This window comes from Pteropus vampyrus, unplaced genomic scaffold (genome assembly GCF_000151845.1).
Source record: "Pteropus vampyrus isolate Shadow unplaced genomic scaffold, Pvam_2.0 Scaffold436, whole genome shotgun sequence".
NCBI classification, from domain to species: domain Eukaryota; kingdom Metazoa; phylum Chordata; class Mammalia; order Chiroptera; family Pteropodidae; genus Pteropus; species Pteropus vampyrus.
Genome location: NW_011889217.1, coordinates 1,613,842 through 1,630,116, shown reverse-complemented (window position 1 = coordinate 1,630,116; position 16,275 = coordinate 1,613,842). Strand labels below are relative to the sequence as shown.

General features: G+C 48.3%; 2 protein-coding genes across 4 annotated transcripts; both read left to right on the top strand.

Annotated features, from left to right (window-relative positions):
- The first annotated feature begins 678 nt into the window (after window positions 1-678).
- STOML2 (stomatin like 2) lies at window positions 679-4,006 on the top strand. 2 transcript variants are annotated; one of them, XM_011381459.2, is made up of 10 exons: window positions 679-839; window positions 1,076-1,213; window positions 1,680-1,779; window positions 1,910-1,968; window positions 2,061-2,162; window positions 2,315-2,449; window positions 2,586-2,730; window positions 2,830-2,909; window positions 3,150-3,278; window positions 3,706-4,006. In XM_011381459.2, exons 1-10 carry the CDS (start codon window positions 795-797, stop codon window positions 3,841-3,843), a joined length of 1,071 nt encoding a protein of 356 aa, XP_011379761.1. In that variant the 5' UTR covers window positions 679-794; the 3' UTR covers window positions 3,844-4,006. The 2 variants fall into 2 exon arrangements, with proteins under 2 accessions (XP_011379761.1, XP_011379762.1); XM_011381460.2 differs by having other exon boundaries at window positions 812-953.
- Window positions 4,007-8,355: 4,349 nt separating this feature from the next.
- PIGO (phosphatidylinositol glycan anchor biosynthesis class O) lies at window positions 8,356-15,991 on the top strand. Of its 2 annotated transcripts, none has more exons than XM_011381456.2 (11): window positions 8,356-8,462; window positions 9,109-9,728; window positions 10,325-10,468; window positions 10,659-10,782; window positions 11,101-11,260; window positions 11,469-11,648; window positions 11,910-13,434; window positions 14,133-14,339; window positions 14,555-14,769; window positions 15,373-15,443; window positions 15,604-15,991. In XM_011381456.2, exons 2-11 carry the CDS (start codon window positions 9,218-9,220, stop codon window positions 15,731-15,733), a joined length of 3,267 nt encoding a protein of 1,088 aa, XP_011379758.1. In that variant the 5' UTR covers window positions 8,356-8,462; window positions 9,109-9,217; the 3' UTR covers window positions 15,734-15,991. The 2 variants fall into 2 exon arrangements, with proteins under 2 accessions (XP_011379758.1, XP_011379759.1); XM_011381457.2 differs by lacking the exon at window positions 8,356-8,462 and adding an exon at window positions 8,469-9,009.
- The last annotated feature ends 284 nt before the right edge of the window (window positions 15,992-16,275 follow it).

The following is a 16,275-nucleotide window of genomic DNA, read 5'->3' as shown; positions in this document are numbered from 1 at the left end:
AGCTCCTCTGAGCTTCAGTGCCCTGGTATGTAAAATGCAAGTTGACCATGCAAGTCTGTTAAAGGATATGCCACAGGACCCGGGATGTCTGTAGTGTAGCATGCGCCGAACAAGGCTTAATGTTGGGGCTTGTGCTGGACACTTTATGCAAGGGGACCAGGGACTATCAGGCCCTGGGAAGAGGTAGAAAAAGCTATGATGCCCTGGGAAATGAGGGAAGGGGAAAATCTCAGTCCAATGACCGGGTAATGTTAGGTCCAGTCACTATGGCAACAGGAATGGGGTCAGTCCCCTGTGGGAGGGCTGCTTATAACACAGAAGGACTTCCAGAGAATGTCACTATGGCAACCATGGCTAAGAGTCAGCTCCAATCCCCTGGTCGCTATGGTGACAGAATGGGGCGGTTATACGCTCAGAAGAGTAAACTGAGTCTCGAGAGGGGGTAAACAACTCAGTAGGTGGTGGTATGGGGCCATCTGCATATGGAAAATAGCTTTCATTTAAGACACCATGTCCGGGATCTTGGCCTTGATCAGCAAGAACAAGAAAGAACTCCAGCCTTCAGCACTCTCTAGGTCTGAGTTTCCCAAGGAACAACTTGATGCACCGTTTCGCCAAGTAACGCTGATTGGCTGAGTGTGGAATGGGGGTGGAGGGAGAGAGAAAGAGAAAAGACGGCCGGAAGTACATCCGGCGGAGTGAAAACAGGAGGTAGAAAGTTCAGATCCGGGCTTCTCGAATGACCGCTCTGCTCCGCGTCTCGTTGGTTCCGGAGGTCGCTGCGGCTGTGGGAAATGCTGGCACGCGCAGCGCGGGGAACTGGGGCCCTTTTGCTCAGGGTAAGAACGAGGCAACCTTCTTCAAAGGTTGGGCCAGAGATCACCTTGGTGCTCAGCTAAGAAGGAGAGGGATTCTAAATTTGGAGAACTGAGGTCAGAGGTCATGGTTCTCACGTGAGTTCCTCTCAGAGGATCCTTTGGGGTGGCGGTTTAGGGAGATTCCTTTGGAACAGGCTCCTAGAGGGGTGGGGTACCCAGCTGGCTGGGATCTCTGTCAACCTTCGTCTACCCGTTAGGGCTCCGTGCAGACTTCTGGCCGTGCTTCGCGCCGCGCCTCCTCCGGACTGCCCCGAAACACCGTAGTACTGTTTGTGCCACAGCAGGAAGCCTGGGTGGTGGAGCGAATGGGCAGATTCCATCGGATCCTGGAGCCTGTAAGAACCTCTACTGCCCACCCCTAGGCAGCCTGATGCCCAGTTCCCTCACGACATTGGGGGATGGGAGTGGGACCTCCTTGGGGCTTGCCCTCACCATTGGCTTGCAAGTCCCCAGGCGAGGCCAAACCAGGCAGGGCCTAGGCTTCTGACTGTCATAGCCATGTTCCTGCCTTTTCCTATTGCCCTAGCATCCCACAAGTCCCATTCTTGGGAATCTCTCCTACCTATCCTCTCAGCTCCACTTCTCTGCATGGAGAAAGCTACTCTGCTGGCTCCCATTCCCTTGACTCTCCCATCCATTCAGGCGCCCAGCCTAACATTCCTATTTTTTCAGGTTTCCCTACCATTGACACCCTCAACCTTTACTTTTCTGGACGTGTTATATGTTGATTCCCTGCTCACTTGAGGCCTAGCTTGGATCCCAACCCCCATCCTTCTGAAGACCTATGACTCTTCTTCTTAGGGCTTGAACATCCTCATTCCTGTGTTAGACCGGATCCGATATGTGCAGAGTCTCAAGGAAATTGTCATCAACGTGCCTGAGCAATCGGCTGTGACTCTTGGTGAGGGGTGCGGGTGACATGGGAGCTCTGAGGCCATTAGAATGTAGTTGCTGGAAATCCAGAGCTTAGGAGAAAGAGCTGATTGGGACCTGAGGCCTCACTTTCCTCCTTTTCTCTCCTGCATCTGCAGACAACGTAACTCTGCAAATTGATGGAGTCCTTTACTTGCGCATCATGGATCCTTACAAGGTACCTGCCTTCTGCTTTATTCAGCTCCTGAGTTAACTCTCTTCACTAAAATCTTACATCTAAGCATCTTACACTATCTATGCTCCTTTCAGGCAAGCTATGGTGTGGAGGACCCTGAGTATGCTGTCACCCAGCTAGCTCAGACAACCATGAGATCAGAGCTTGGCAAACTCTCTCTGGACAAAGTCTTCCGGGTAAGGGGATCTGAGCCAGAGTTAGGGTTTGAAGATTCATGCTTGCCATGCGTCAGTCCTTTCTGGGGGTTAAGATCAGTCTGAGGCTCTTCTCAGCTTAGACTCATGAGTGTGTTGAAGCTTACACCGCTCTTACATCTCTCTTCCTCCAGGAGCGGGAGTCCCTGAATGCTAATATTGTGGATGCCATCAACCAGGCTGCTGACTGCTGGGGCATCCGCTGCCTCCGTTATGAAATCAAGGATATCCATGTACCACCCCGGGTGAAAGAGTCCATGCAGATGCAGGTGGGGCCAGGGAAGACTTCTGGTTGCTCTAGTTGCATGGGGACCTAGACTCCCTTCCCTCTTGTGATAGGTACAGTTGCCAATGTCTATGAGAGTTTACTCTGACTTGTCGATTGGGGTTGCTGGGGGCTTCCAGGTGGAGGCAGAACGGCGGAAACGGGCCACAGTTCTGGAGTCAGAGGGGACTCGAGAGTCGGCCATCAACGTGGCCGAAGGGAAGAAGCAGGCACAGATCCTGGCCTCTGAGGCAGAAAAGGCTGAACAAATAAATCAGGCTGCAGGTCAGCAGAGGGTAGAGCCTAAGAGAGGAGATTGGTACTGGGACAGGAACTTTGGGGTACTTTGACCTCAGGGGTCAATCTCTGTCTCTTCTTTTCCAGGAGAAGCTAGTGCAGTTCTGGCCAAGGCCAAGGCTAAAGCCGAAGCTATTCGGATCCTGGCTGCAGCTCTGACACAACATGTGAGAGGCCCCTGGTGGGAATGGGAGGCAGGAATTGACAGTGGAAGAGGTTCTTTTATCTACCCTCGGGAGAAGTTCCTGCCTTTGTGGGTTCCCTTGAGCAGGATTACATGATAGCTTTTATTATGATCTGCATATCATCTTTTCAGAAACTTGACTTTTCATCTGTACTCTCCCACTCTACCATACCCCCTTCTCTTAAGTCTGTAATCTCTGATTTTATCCCTACTGTGGCCACAGAATGGAGATGCAGCAGCCTCACTGACCGTGGCTGAGCAGTACGTCAGCGCGTTCTCCAAACTCGCCAAGGACTCCAATACTATCCTGCTGCCTTCCAACGCCGGTGATGTCACCAGTATGGTGGCTCAGGTTAGAGTGCCCTGAGAACCTGGCAGAGACTGAGACCCCACCCTACGACCACTACCACCACCACCATTTATATACCAGAGAGGTCTTCAGAGCGCCTTGAGACCTAGACCTCTTTTCATTCCTTGTAGAGAACAAATCTCTGAGAATGAGATATCCCACACATCCCTGAAGATAAGGAAGCTCTTGAAACATCTTTTTTTTTTTTTTTTTTTAAAGATATCTATGCTAGTATTCTGAGAGTGGCCCTACTCTAGTAGTTTGTACGATTCCTAAAACCAACTCCAAAACTTATAAGACTGATGTTTGAGAGAGAGAGAAATTAAAAACAAGCTGACTGACTACAGCCCCATCTTCTTTTTAGCTATTGATAGATTGTGTTATACCTTCTGCTGTATGTCCTCATGGCTCTCTCTGTTCCTCTCTTTAGGCGATGGGTGTGTATGGGGCCCTCACCAAAGCCCCAGTACCAGGGGCCCAGGACTCAGTCTCCAGCAGGAACAGCAGAGATGTCCAGGGCACAAATGGAAGTCTTGATGAGGAACTTGATCGAGTCAAGCTGAGTTAATGGAGCTGGGCTTGGCTGGAGAGGCTGGGGACAGGGAAGCAGCACTCCCAAACTCTGACTCTAGCCTCTCTGTTGAGAGATTTTGGTTATTATTTTTTTATTTGAATTTAATCATGTAATAAACTCACCAGTGGAAAACCAGAAACTGTCCTCCCTGAACGAAGTTGAGTAAGTCTCCAGTGTTTTCCTTGGGTGTCCACTCCCACCCTCTAGTCCTGTCAGGTCTTGGGAATCAGTTTCTCTGTGAGCAAGAATGAACCTGATATAATGTGAAATAATCTTTTCTGTCTTCAGGAAAAGCTATGGGTTAGGGTAGAAGGATTAAGGCATATATCTACTGAACTGCCAGCTGGGGAGTATAGTCCTCTTCCTGCTAAGTGTGGGGCTGTAAATTTGAGCAGGCGTTTGGGGATTTTTCATGAAAAAGACTGTCCTGGCAGGGTAGTGCTGCTGAATCCTTAAAGGGTCTTCAGGGACTGATACTCATTCGTTTATTCAAAAATATTTAATGATGTCTACAGTATGCCAACCTCAGTGTTAGACATGGGTTACAAAAGCAACTGAGATGCAGCAGTCTCTGCTTTCACAGAATACCAGGTCAAGGAGGGAAGACAAACAAGGAAGCAGACAGATACAAAGTGATAAGGGCTGTGATAGAGGAAAATTCTGGCTAGGGATTCTTGGGGCAGAAGCATGTCAGCCTGAAGGCAGCAAAGTTGCCAACTCTGCCATTGAGCTCAGGCTGGAAAAATTTTTTTTCTTTTTTTATTAAAATTTTTTTTTTTTTTATTATGGTAACATTGGTTAACAAAATCCAATAAGTTCCAAGTGTACAACAAAATAATAAGTCATATAATGCATTGTATGTTCACTGCCTATAGTTAGATTTATTTTTGTCACCACATATTTGATCCATTTTACCCCATCCACTCTCCCTCCCCGCTCCACACTCCAGTAACACTAGTCTACTGTTCATGTCCATGAATCTTTGTCATGTTTATTGCTGTTAGATTTATATCCCACATATATATAAGTGATAGGTGGTTTTCAGCTTTTTCTATCTGACTTATTTCACTTAGCATGATTATCTCAAGATCTATACATGTTGTTGAAAATGGCAGTATTTCATCTCTTCTTATAGTTGAGTAATATTCCATTGTACATATGTACCACATCTTCTTAATCCAATTATCTATTGTGGGACACTTCGATTGTTTCCATGTCCTGGCCACTGTGAATAATGCTGCTATGAACATTGGTGTGCATGTTATCTTTTTCAGATAAATATTTTCAAGTCTTTGGGGTAAATACCCAGTAGAGGGATTGCTGGATCATATGGTAGATCAAGTCTTAGTTTTTTGAGGAACCTCCATACTGTTTTCCATAGTGGCTGTATCAATTTGCAGTCCCACCAGCAGTGTATGAAGGTTCCTTTTTCTCCACATCCTCTCCATCACTTGCCCTGTTGATAACAGCCATTCTAACAGGTGTGAGATGGTATTTCATTGTGGTTTCGATTTGCATTTCCCTAGTAGCTAGTGAGGTTGAGCATCCTTTCATATGTTTGTTGGCCATATTTATGTCTTCTTGGGAGAATTGTCTGTTCAGGTCCTCTGCCCATTTTTTAATTAGATTATTTGTTTTTTTGTTATTGAATTGTATGCATTCTTTGTATATTTTGGATATTAGCCCCTTATTGGAGGCATTGCTTGCAAATATATTTTCCTATTTAAATGGTTGTCAGGCTGGAAAAATTAATGCATTCACCAAACTAGGGTTTGAGGCTAGAATATGCAAAAGCCCATAGCTCAGGAGAAGTTGGAACATTCAGAGTTATATGCTGGGGCTGGATGGAGTAGGGGGTGTTAAAGGGTTGTGACTATATGGCAAGGGGCAAGTCACAGGGAGATAAGAGTCTTGAAGAATTTGGACTTTATCCTTAAGGTAGGGGGTGATTCATAAGGGTTTTTACCCCCTTCTATTGAAGAATTTTAAGATTAAGGTAATCACATTACTTAAGATAGAGCTGTTCTGTTACAATGTAGACAAGGTATTTGAAGGAAAGATGAGAGGCTGGAAGGACAAAGCTGCCTCATTGATCCCAGAGAGGGAGAGGAGGCCCGAACTAAGAGGTAAGGAGCCATCGGGATGGAGGTAGAGGAATGATTCAACATATTTCTGAATTAGAACTTATTCATTTGTCCATTCAATAACTATTTATTGAACCCCAACTATGTGCCAGACACCAAAGATACAGTAATGAAGAAAACAAAATTCCCTGCCCTCAATGAGCTTCCATTCTATTTGGAAGGGACAAACCATTAATAAGATGTATAGTATTTAAGATGCTGATGAGTTGTGCTAAGAAGAAATTAAAGAAAGGAAGGAAGGTGGGGAATTTGGAGGTGGGGTAATATTAATTAGAGGATTTCAGGAAGCCTCACTGATGTTACATTTGAGCTTAGATATGGAGATCGGGGGAATCTGGGAGTAAATTTGGACATCTGGGAGTAAAGCTGATAGAGGAAATGGCAAATGTAAAGGCCCTGAGGCAGAGCAAGCCTTTCATAACTGGAAGAACAAAGAAGCTGAGTGGATGGAACAGTTAAGGAAGTAAGTGGCAGCTAGATGAATCAGATGGAGGTGGGGAGCTGGTGTGTAGACTTACAGGGTTATATATATAGTACCACTATAAGAACTTAGGCTTTACTCTGAGATGAGAAACCACTGGAGAGGTTTTTTCTTTGTTTTTAATAGTAGCTTTGCTGAGATGTAGTTCACATACAATTCACCCATTTAAAGTGTAACTTAATTTGTAGTATGTTCAGAGTTGTGCAACTGATGCAGGACAGGGCAAATTACCCCAACTGGGGGAACTCAAGCCCTGAACTGAGAAAGCGTCTTTGGCTGAGCATAAGAATTCAAACACATGCCCAAGTTAGAGTCAAAAGGAAAGTTTATTAGAGAAGGGATAACACTCCGTAGACAGAGCATGGTCTCCTCTCAGAGGCAAAAAGTAAGAGAGACTTAGAGGGACAGAGACAATAGAGACAGGGACAGAGACAAGAGCAAAGGCACAGAGAGAACCTGAGTGTGTTTGGGGAATTCAGATTATATATCTTTCTTCAGTTTCTGTGAATTATAGTTTAAAAGCTTTGTTTACCCATTTTTCTTTGATATACATACAGTGAGAAAAGATTAAGATTATATAGCAAGAAAAGGTAAGAATATGTAGCTGCTGGCAATTCCGAGCCTTTGATCCATAGGTTCCCCATGTTTTTAGCCATAGGGAATGAATGATTTTATTTTGTGAAGAGCCCCACTTAAAGACTTTTTCTGTTTTCCCTTCACAGTGTGGGGAAATGGTTTGTTAGCAATCCCAGCAGAAATCTTCCTTTGTACTGCAGGTTTCCTCCTGGTCTGGCTGCAGGGCTGATTAGCATATTACATTCTCTAAATATAGCTTGATTTAACATTTTAGTTCTCTTATATTACAGCCATCACAATTTTAGAACATTTTCATCACCACTCCCCCATCTCCAACCCATCACAAAAACCCTGTATCTATTAGTCACTCCCAGCTGTAGGCAACTACTAATTTACTTTGTCTCTGTAGATTTACATATTCATATAAATGGAATAATATAATATGTGCCATTTTGTGATTGGCTTCTTTCATTCAGCATGTTTTTAAAGTTCATCCATGTAGTAGCATCACTTTTTATGGCTGAACAATATTCCATTTTATAGACAAACCATTTGTTTATCCATTCATCACTGGTTCCACCTTTTGATTATTATGGATGATGCTACTATGAACATTTGAGTTTTTGTGTGGATATGTTTTCAATTCTCTTAGGTATATACCTGGGAGTGGAACTGCTGGATCATATAATAACTCTATGTTTAACCTTTTGCAGAACTGCCAGACCGTTTTCCAAAGCTGCTGCACCATTTTACAATCCCAACAGCAGTGTACGAGGGTTAAAATTTCTCCACATCCGTGCCAATACTTGTTATTTGTCTTCTTGATTATAACCATCCTAGTGGGTTTAAAATGGTATCTCTAGTATTTCTAATGTTGCGCATCTTTTCATGTGTTTATTGTTATTCACATAGCTTCTTTGGAGAAACGTCTATTCAAATCCTTTGCCCATTTTTAAATTGGAGTTTTTGCTTTTTTTATTATTGAGTTGTAAGATTCAGTGAGAGATTTGGAGAGGAAGAATAATAAAATCTATCAGTTGGAGTCAGCTAAGCGAAAAGGGGGAAATAAATATTATCCCTAATTTACAGAAGAGATATTGCCCAATAATGACAGTGTGTGGAGGAGCTAGGTTTAAACACTTTTATTCCAGAGGCCTAGTTCTTAGTCTTAACCATGAACGGACAGTGGTTCCCTGAACTCATCTTCTAGCTTAGTCTCTTGACCCGAATTCTAAATTATTATTATCTTCCATTAAACTCTACCTCTTGCCTGCACTGCGCTCCTTGCCGAACTTCCTCGGAGGTGCCGGCAGATGGCGATGGGGCCCCAACAGGCCGCTCTGTCCAGAGCGCGCGCGTCTGTGGTGCCAGGCAGCGAGCGCCTCGGCTGCACTTCCGGGCCGCTGTTCAAGGTGAGCCAGGGTCTCCCCGAAGTAAGGGATTCCTGTCCCCCACCTCCCCCGCCAGTTCACAGCTTAGCGTGTCCAGTACCGGGGTCAGGGTGCCCAGGCGGGGGCAGGAAGCCCCGGGAGGAGGCAGAGCTATCTGTACGACTAGGTCCCATCGAGGCCAAACCGACTTTAGACCCCGCGCCTCTGACGTGCTACGCTGGGGAAGTCGTGCCTCTGGTCTCCTGGCGATCCCAGCTGTCCGGAAGCGGAGTGTGACTCCTCCTCTCCGTCTCCGTCTGGCGGCACCGTCAGTCTGGTCCGCAGGGTTCTCCAGTAGCCGCGAGCCTTGGCCACCGCAGGGGTGTTGAGACTGGGAAAGAGAGAGGAGGAGAAACAGGCTGTCAGAGAGCAGTCTACGACTTGGAATAAGTTTCCCTCACGGACTGTATTTTTCATCATTGGGATCTCCTGGAGTCCACTTGTAAATGTCTATGCTCCAGTTCAGAAATCCTGATTCAGTAGATCTGGGGTGGGGCTTGGAAATCAGCATTTTAAAAAGCCACTCCAGGTTGGTGTCCATAGTCTACGGATCTCTCCTTCAGAAAAATGGTAAAACTGGTGGAGAGGAACATTGCATTGGGTTGAGCATGGAACTGTTTATTTTCAGGAAGGCTTCCAAAAGGAAGTGATTCTAGCTGGGCTTTGTGTTGAAGCACCAGAATATCCACTGGTTCTTTGCCCCACAGTGATGAATTCACTCCCCTGCCACCACCAGGATGCAGAAAATCTCAGTGCTGCTCTTCCTGGTCTGGATCTGCTTCCTCTTCTACGCCGGCATTGCCCTCTTCACCAGTGGCTTCCTACTCACCCGTTTGGAGCTCACCAACCATAGCAGCTGCCAAGAGCCCCCAGGCCCTGGGTCCCTGCCATGGGGGAGCCAAAGGGAGCCCAGGGCCTGCTGGATGGATTCCCGATTCTCCCGGCTTGTGTTGGTGCTGATAGATGCTCTGAGATTTGACTTCGTCCAGCCACAGCGCTCAAACGTTCCTGGGGAGACTTCTGTCTCCCTGCCCTTCTTGGGCAAACTGGGCTCCTTGCAGAGAATCCTTGAGATTCAGCCCCACCACGCCAGGCTCTACCAATCTAAGGCTGATCCCCCAACCACCACCATGCAGCGCCTCAAGGCCCTCACCACTGGCTCACTGCCTACCTTTATTGATGCCGGCAGTAACTTTGCCAGCTACGCCATAGTGGAAGACAATCTCATTAAGCAACTCATCAGTGCAGGTCAGTCTGGGCCTCCTTGGAGGCCAGAAGTACTTTGGCAAATTCTTTAGAAGTCAGAGAGCCAGAACTTAGGGTGTCCAGCTGCATGCTTGACTACGCTGTGAGAGGACAGGGGAGGAGAAAGAGACCAGGCCCCTGCATGCAGGAAACACAGGTCCAGGCTTTGTCCTTCTGGAGTTTCTAATCTGCATGGGGTGTTGGTTTTCCTTTTGAGGCACTCTCAGTAAAGGGGCAGGAGAGAAGAGACAATGTGGGCCTGGATACCCTCAAAAGTGTGGAGGAGAGAGCAGAGGGTCAGGCCCTGTTCTTTCACTGACTTGGAAAACACAATATACACCCAGGAAATACTGAGCAGCAGAGATAGCCAGAGACAGAACTAGCAGAGTCATTTGTAGAAACAAGGAGTAGAGTATGGTTATAAAGGAAAGCTTCCTGGCAGAAAATTTTAGACCTTGAAGGATAAAGAATTGCTGGATGGGATTTCTGTGCCTTAGGGTGCATAGTTGAGATTTCCGATGAGTGTTTAAAGGGCCTCCTCTCCTTTTCTCCTGTCCTGACTCGTGCTCAGTCTCTGACCCACTCTCATGTCCCTGCAGGAAGGCGTGTGGTCTTCATGGGAGATGATACCTGGAAAGATCTTTTTCCTGGAGCTTTCTCACAAGCTTTCTTCTTCCCATCCTTCAATGTCAGAGACCTACACACAGTGGACAATGGCATTCTGGAACACCTCTACCCAACCAGTGAGCACAGGACCAGAGGCAGACCTGACTAAGACTGGGAGCTGGGGAGGGCTATTTTAGTCCACAAATTCTAAGCTTCCCATGGGTGCGATGGCCTGGGCTTGTGTCCCTAGACCTAGGAGCATCAGAGCCTGGCTGGGTTTGAGGAGTGGGCCTTAGTCCCCCGTGCTCAGTGTTCTCCCCTTCACAGTGGACAGTGGTGGATGGGACGTGCTGATTGCTCACTTCCTGGGTGTGGATCACTGTGGCCACAAGCATGGCCCTCACCACCCTGAAATGGCCAAGAAACTTAGCCAAATGGACCAAGTGATCCAGTGAGTGTGGGATATTGGCTGGGAGATCTGGTTTGTGTCTGAGAATCTCAGGTTACATGGTCCCAAGAGAAAAACTCCTTACCTTGGAGCCTCTTTCCTGGCTGAAGTCTGTCGTCTCTAGGGCTTTTTCTGAAGCTAGGGGCCTAATCCATCTTGAGTAGCTCAGTGTGTGGCTTTGGGTAGTAGGGTTGTTACTGAAGAGATATCTCTCTGCCAGTGGTCTAGGCCCTACTAATGGAAGTTATAGCTGGGAGTGAATGGGCACCTGAGAAAAACCTTTATTTGTCCCTACCCCCTGACACATTCTTTGGCCCCCAGGGGAGTCGTGGAGCGTCTAGAGAATGACACATTGCTAGTGGTGATTGGGGACCATGGGATGACCAAGAATGGGGACCATGGAGGAGACAGTGAACTGGAGATCTCGGCTGCACTTTTTCTGTACAGTCCCACAGCCCTCTTCCACAGGGCACCTCCAGAGGTGAGGCCTGAGGTGTGCTTTGCCTCCAGGTATTCAGCTTGCATCATGATGACAGCATCTTTGTGGATGCCTCTGTTTTACGCCCCCAAATTCATGACCCCCTCGTCATCCCCCACTCTCATTTCCTACCTACGCCCTTATGTCTTCTATCCCAAACACTGACTTCAGCTCTTTGGTTAACCTATTAATCCCTGTCCTTGTTTTATAGGAGCCAGAGGTAATTCCTCAAGTCAGCCTTGTGCCTACACTGGCCCTGCTGCTGGGCCTGCCCATCCCATTTGGGAACATCGGGGAAGTGATAGTTGAGCTGTTTGCAGAGGTCGAAGACTCCCAGCCTCACTCCTCTGCTCTGGCCCAAGCCTCAGCTCTTCATCTCAATGCCCAGCAGGTAGATAATGGTCTGGGCTTCCAGGGAACAGAGCTGGGGTGGGCATGGGAGAAGCATAGTGACATACTGTATTGTCCTTTGTTCAGTCTTAATCCCACCCTCCGTAGCCATGTCCTTCCATTATCCCTTCCTTCTCCCCTGTCCTGGAAAGTTTGGATCTTCTGGACAGATTCTAAGTATTCCCTTTGGTAATACCTATCCTTGACTCTGTTCCAATTTATATCTGACCTGTTCCCCTTGGCCTCTGACTTTTTCTGCCAGGTGTCCCGATTTCTTCACACCTATTCAGCTGCTACTCAAGACCTCCAAGTTACGGAACTTCGTCGGCTACATAATCTCTTCTCCAAGGCCTCTGCTGACTATCAGCGACTTTTGCAGAGCCCCCAGGGGGCCGAGGCAGCACTACAGACTGTGATTACTGAGCTGCAGCAATTCCTGCGAGGAGTTCGGGCCTTGTGCATTGAGTCTTGGGCTCGTTTCTCTCTGGTCCGCATGGCAGGGGGTGCTGCTCTCTTGGCTGCTGCCTGCTTTCTCTGCCTACTTGTATCCCAGTGGGCAACATCCCCTGGCTTCTACCTTTGCCCTCTCCTAGTACTTGTGGCCTGGGGTCTGGCTGGGGTCATATTGTGTGCTGGACTCCTAGCAATTACTGGGCTGAAGCTAGATCCAGTAGTTCTAGGGGCTATGGCTGCAGTGGGCTCCCTTGTGCCGTTTCTGTGGAAAGCTTGGGCTGGTTGGGGGTCAAAGAGGCCCTTGGTAGCCTTGCTTCCCATCCCTGGGCCTGTCCTATTATTCCTACTCATTCGCTTTGCTGCTTTATTCTCTGATAGCTTTGTTGTAGCTGAGGCCAGGGCCACCCGCTTCCTTTTGGGCTCATTCATCTTGCTCCTGGTTGCCCAGCTTCACTGGGAGGGCAAACTGCTACCGCCTAAGCTACTCACAATACCCCGCCTTGGCTTTTCAACCCCAACAGCCCCGCCACGGCACAATAGCATGCAAGCCCTGGGGCTTGGAGTTACATTGCTTTTGTGTATAAGGCTAGCTGAGTTTTTTCATCGCTGCCCTGAAGAGACACCTGTTTGCCACTCCTCTCCCTGGCTGAGCCCCCTGGCATCCACTGTGGGTGGTCGAGCCAAGAATTTGTGGTATGGAGCTTGTGTGGGAGCGCTGGTGGCCCTGTTAGTTGTTGTGCGCCTGTGGCTTCGCCGCTATGGTAATCTCAAAAGCCCTGAGCCCCCTGTGCTCTTTGTGCGGTGGGGGCTGCCACTAATGGTGCTGGGCACTGCTGCCTACTGGGCATTGGCATCAGGGGCTGATGAAGCACCCCCACGTCTCCGGGCCTTGGTTGCTGGTGCGTCAGTTGTGCTGCCTAGGGCTGTGGCAGGGTTGGCCGCTTCAGGGCTCATGCTGTTGCTCTGGAGGCCTGTAACAGTGCTGGTGAAAGCTACGATGGGTGCTCCAAGGACCAGGACTGTCCTCACCCCCTTCTCAGGCCCTCCCACTTCTCAGGCTGACCTGGATTATGTAGTTCCTCAAATCTACCGACATATGCAGGAGGAGTTCCGGGATCGGCTGGAGAGAAGCAAATCTCAGGGCCCCCTGACTGTGGCCGCCTATAAGTTGGGGAGTGTCTACTCAGCTGCTATGGTCACAGCCCTCACCTTCTTGGCCTTCCCACTTCTGCTATTGCATGCAGAGCGCATTAGCCTTGTGTTCCTGCTTCTGTTTCTGCAGAGCTTCCTTCTCCTGCATCTGCTTGCTGCTGGGATACCCATCACCATCCCTGGTAAATACTTAGCCCTGATTCATCCAAGGACAGTAGGGATATGAGTTTGGCCCCTTCTGTTTTCAGGGAGTGTTGCTCTTCAGGTTCTTCACTTTGACCCAGGGTCTCATTCCCCACACAGTTGGGAGGATCTTTCTGATGTCCTCTCTCTTCATTTAGCTTGTAGCCAAGGTAATTGAACCCTCTTCTTGGCTCCCAAGACCAACAAGGTTCATGAAGGAGGGAGACGAGTACTCCAAGACTCATTTCTTAAAGAAATGCTGCATCTTCATGAGTGCATATTCTGATTTTCCAGTCATGGGAGTGTTGAATTATGAATATATAATGTCATAGTGAGCTGTGTACATATGAGAAAGAGAGTGACAGCAGTGGGGTTCAGATTAGAGTAATGGGACTTCGTGCCAGAGAGGGAATTAGAATAACAGAGTGCTGACTATAGGAGACGAGTGATGGGTGTGTGTGTGTGTGTGTGTGTGTGTGTGTGTGTGTGTGTGTGTGTGAGAGAGAGAGAGAGAGAGAGAGAGAGAGAGAGAGAGAGACTAATCATTGAAGTAGTAGTATATGATCATAGGGCAGTAGGCCATGTGTGTGTGTGTGTATGAGAATAATCATTGAAGTAGTAGTATATGATCATGGGGCAGTAGGCCATGGATTAGGGAATGGAATATGACTGTAAAGAGGTATATCTCTTCTCCCAGGTCCTTTTACTGTGCCATGGCAAGCAGTCTCTGCTTGGGCCCTCATGGCCACACAGACCTTCTATGCCACGGGTCACCAGCCTGTCTTTCCAGCCATCCATTGGAATGCAGCCTTTGTGGGATTCCCAGAGGGTCATGGCTCCTCCACCTGGCTGCCTGCTTTGCTGGTGGGAGCCAACACATTTGCTTCCCACCTCCTCTTTGCAGGTACCTTCTCATTCCTCCTTTGCTTCCATTGTTTACTCACTTTGTAGAAGGAAAGGAACCCCCTGGATTTGAGTGGGGAGATATGATTTTCTTGGATCTTTGGCATCCCTTGGTGTGTGCTAATTGGAGGCTGAGCCAACTAGGGTGGTTGGGGGCCAAGGTGGCCTGGTCCCTAGGTCCTTCATTAATTATAGCCTTTCCTTCCTCTGAGGCAGTAGGTTGCCCATTGCTCCTGCTCTGGCCCTTCCTGTGTGAGAGTCAAGGGTCTGGGAAGAGGCGGCAACCTGCAGGGAATGAAGCTGAGGCCAGAGTCAGGCCTGAGGAGGAGGAGGAGCCACTGATGGAGATGAGGCTCCGACATTCGCCTCACCACTTCAATGTAGCACTGCTGCAGCTGGGCCTCAAGTACCTCTTTGTCCTTGGTATTCAGGTGGGTGCAGAGGAAGTGCATGCATTCTCATGTGCATACATCACATTCTTTCATACTGAGCCAAAACCCTGGGAGCGAGCCTTGACTGAGCTACAGATAAGTGAAGTGGTTGCCCAAAGACTGTGGCCTCAAATGGCAGTATTGAAACTTGAACCTTGGTCTCTTTAATCCTTGTCTTAGATTGTTTCCTCCCTACAAGCTAGGTCTGGAACCTGCTGGTTGCATTTAGGAATTATTCCATTCGTGTTCAGACTGGAAAAACTGAGGTGATGGTCAGGATTCTTTCCCGAGCTGTGGTCATGAATCCTCCTCCTTTCCTGTGGAGGCAGAAGGTGTGACTATGACATCTTCCTTCACCCTGGGAGGCAGAGCCTAAGTGTTAGCAGCCCAGATGAATAGTGTTTGCCCAAGGTCACACAGTGGGTCATGGGGAGGCCAGAAAAAGAATTAGGACTCCTAAGTGGTTGCCCCAGCCCAGGGTTTTTTCCTCTGGTATGCACTACATTCCTACTCCCCATTCTTCACAAGGTCTTACAGCAACTCTCTTTGACCTGCTTTCTCTTTACCTTTCCAAGTAACTTAACTCCTCCTTTCCTCCCTTAGATTCTGGCCTGTGCCTTGTCAGCCTCCATCCTCCGCAGGCATCTCATGGTCTGGAAGGTGTTTGCCCCTAAGTGAGTGAATATGCTTGAGAACTAGAGGTGTTGGGGTGGGGGGGAGGGCGGCGGTGGTGAAGTGTGGAGAAAAAAAATGAACATCCAGGGTGGACAGGGTTTTACCTCAGCAGGGAAAAGGGGTCTAGGGTCCCCTGATGTTCTCCACCATTCTTTGCAGGTTCATTTTTGAAGCCATGGGCTTCATTGTGAGCAGCGTGGGACTTTGCCTGGGCCTAGCTTTGGTGATGCGAGTGGATGGTGCAGTGAGCTCCTGGTTCCGGCAGCTAGTTCTGGCCCAGCAGAGGTAGCCTAGGCTGTGGATGCTGGCTCTTGGCCACAGGGAGAACTGGAGAACAGTCTAGTCTGGACTACATGGGTGCTGGATCATCTTCAAGAGAGGTTCAGCCACACCTCTTACCACTATGCAGCCAGGAGCTACTGGCATCTGGGACTTCATTATTTTATAATTAAAAATCATAGTGTGGCCTGATCCCTAACTCCTGCTTTGGATGCATCTGAATGACTGGGGGTGGTCTCCCAAATGGAATAAAGTAATGATGTAAATATGTGTGTTTGAGATGTGGGAGAGCCCCCACTGTCGTATAAGACGGGTCCCCAAACCCTGGGCCGTGGACTGGTTCTGGTCTGTGGCCTGTTAGGAACCAGACCACACAGCAGGTAAGCTTCATCTGTATGTGCTGCTGCTCCCTAGTGGTAGCATCACTGCCTCAGCTCCACCTCAGATCATTGGACATTAGATTCTTATAGGAGCACTGGTCCCAGGTGCCAAAAAGGTTGGGGACCACTGGTATAGGGGCTTGAGGAGGGTCATTCTCCCTTCCCACCAGGC